Genomic DNA, 2,174 nt, shown 5'->3' with positions numbered 1-2,174 from the left:
CCGCATCCACCGCCCCGCAGCCGTCCGCTAAGTCGTTTTGTGCCCAGCGCAGGGGTGCCCCGGTGCCCCGATATCCCGGTGCCCCGACATCCCGGCGGGGCCCGGCCCGTCCCGCCGCCCCCCCCTGCGGCGCGGGCGGCTTTTGTTGCCGTCGGTGCGGGGCGGGGGCGCGGGGGGCGGCGCGGCGGGGCGGGCGCGGTTTTGAGGCAGGAGCGGCTCGTCCCGAGCCATTCGCCTCCCGCCGCTCCCGCCGCGCTCCCTGCGCCCAGCCGGTCCCTTTGTGCCTCGGGCCCGGCCCCGCTCGCCGCCTCATTGGACTCTGCGTCGCCGGGGACGGGCGGGCGGTCGCTGCCTCCGGGCACGGCGGCGCGTCGGGGCGGGGAGGGCGGGGGGGCCGGGGCCGCGGCGGCTGCGGGGCAGGGGCTGCGCGGAGCCCTCTCCTCCCGCCGCCTCCCGCCTGATCCCATTCGCCTTTGTGCGCGCCCAATCGCCGCGTGCTCCCCGCGCGGAGCGGGGATGACATTTTGATTTCATCATTAGCATCCGGCGCCAGGTTGACGCAGCAGCAGCGGCGGCGGCGGGAGGCGGCGGCGGCGGCAGCGACGACCCCGGCTCTCCGCCTGCCCGCAGCAGCCCCCCGGTGCCTCGGGCTGCGCGGGTCCCCCCGGCCCCCCGTCCTGCCGCCCCCCCATGCGAGGGGCCCCCGGCCGGCCCCGCCGCCGCGCTCCCACGCCGCCCCTCCGCTCCCGTCCCCCGCGCCGCCGGGAGCCGCCACCTGCGCGCCGGGCTGCGGGGCCAGCGGCGGGCAGGAGCCGGGCGGGCACCGGAGGATGCCGGAGACCGGGCAGGAGCCACCCAGCGCCCCGCCGCCTCCCCCCAAGGAGTCCTTCTACATCAAGAACCTGCTCAACGGCGGCCCCCCCAAGGCGCCCCCCAAGCAGCCGCGGGCGCTGTTCGCCCCCTCGGGCAAGGCGGCGGTGGACGGCGCCGGCTTCGCCCTCTCGCAGGTGGGAGACCTCGCCTTCCCCCGCTTCGAGATCCCGGCGCCGCGCTTCGCCCTGAGCGCGCACTGCCTGGAGCGCGCCCAGACCTGGTGGTACCCGTACGCCCTGACGCCGGCCGGAGCCCACCTGCCCCGCACCGAAGGTACCGCTCCCCGCAACTCCCTTCCCTCCCTCCCCGGCGGGGCGGCCGCGGTGGGCACCGCGGGGGTGGGGGGTGAAGCTGCCGGCGGGGCCACGCGGGGGTCCGGCCGGCTCGTCCCGTTTTTTCCCCCCGACGGGATGCGGGGGCCGGGTGGTGAAGGTGTCTCTTTGTGTCCCCTTATCCCTCCCTCTTCATCCCCCGCTTCGTCCTTCCCATCCAGCCGCAGAGAAATCCCTGCTGAGGGACTCGTCCCCCGCCTCGGGCACCGACCGGGACTCCCCGGAGCCGCTGCTGAAGGCGGAGGGGGAGCAGAAGGAGCTGGACTCCAAGAGCCCCGACGAGATCGTCCTGGAGGAGAGCGACTCCGAGGAGGCGAAGAAAGAGGGAGGCGCAGAGGACTGGAAGAAGCGGGAGGAGAGCCCGGAGAAGAAGCCGTGCCGCAAGAAGAAGACGCGCACGGTGTTCAGCCGCAGCCAGGTCTTCCAGCTGGAGTCCACCTTCGACATGAAGCGCTACCTGAGCAGCTCGGAGCGGGCCGGCCTGGCCGCCTCCCTCCACCTGACAGAGACCCAGGTGAAGATCTGGTTCCAGAACCGCCGCAACAAGTGGAAGCGGCAGCTGGCGGCCGAGCTGGAGGCGGCCAACCTCAGCCACGCGGCCGCGCAGCGCATCGTCCGCGTCCCCATCCTGTACCACGAGAACTCGGGCGCGGAGGGGGGCGCGGGGGGCGGCGGAGCCCCCGGCACCCAGCCCCTGCTCACCTTCCCTCACCCCGTCTACTATTCCCACCCCGTGGTCACCTCCGTGCCGCTCCTGCGGCCCGTCTGAGCCCGCCCGCCGCTGCGCGGAGGGGCGCGGAGAGGCGCGCAAGGCACCCGCCCGCTTGTAAGTACTCCAGCCCTTCGTGCTGCCCACCCCGCCGGCGTCTGCGGAGCACGGGGTTTGGGTGGAGAGAGGTGCGGGGGTGGGGGGGGACCCCTCGGCGTGTGTGGTGTTAGGAGGAAAGTCACAAAAATCTAGGGGAAAAA

The 2,174-nt window shown here is 74.7% G+C and overlaps 1 protein-coding gene across 1 annotated transcript; it reads left to right on the top strand.

Moving 5' to 3' along the window:
- The first annotated feature begins 713 nt into the window (after positions 1-713).
- On the top strand, positions 714-2,167 carry HMX3 (H6 family homeobox 3). Its single transcript, XM_027908429.1, has 2 exons — positions 714-1,146; positions 1,367-2,167. The coding sequence occupies exons 1-2, from the start codon at positions 831-833 to the stop codon at positions 1,972-1,974; spliced, it is 924 nt and encodes a 307-aa protein (XP_027764230.1). The 5' UTR covers positions 714-830; the 3' UTR covers positions 1,975-2,167.
- Positions 2,168-2,174: the final 7 nt, after the last annotated feature.

This window comes from Empidonax traillii, unplaced genomic scaffold (genome assembly GCF_003031625.1).
Source record: "Empidonax traillii isolate 1590-97213 ecotype Southwest subspecies unplaced genomic scaffold, ASM303162v1 scaffold1708:size70891, whole genome shotgun sequence".
Taxonomy (NCBI): domain Eukaryota; kingdom Metazoa; phylum Chordata; class Aves; order Passeriformes; family Tyrannidae; genus Empidonax; species Empidonax traillii.
This window is presented reverse-complemented; position numbering and strand designations above follow the sequence as displayed.

Excerpts from the sequence above, each read along its gene's own strand:
- HMX3 (XM_027908429.1), top strand. The coding sequence starts at position 831 with ATGCCGGAGACCGGGCAGGAGCCACCCAGCGCCCCGCCGCCTCCCCCC. Across the intron at positions 1,147-1,366 it reads CCACCTGCCCCGCACCGAAG|CCGCAGAGAAATCCCTGCTG; the intron begins GTACCGCTCCCC and ends CTTCCCATCCAG.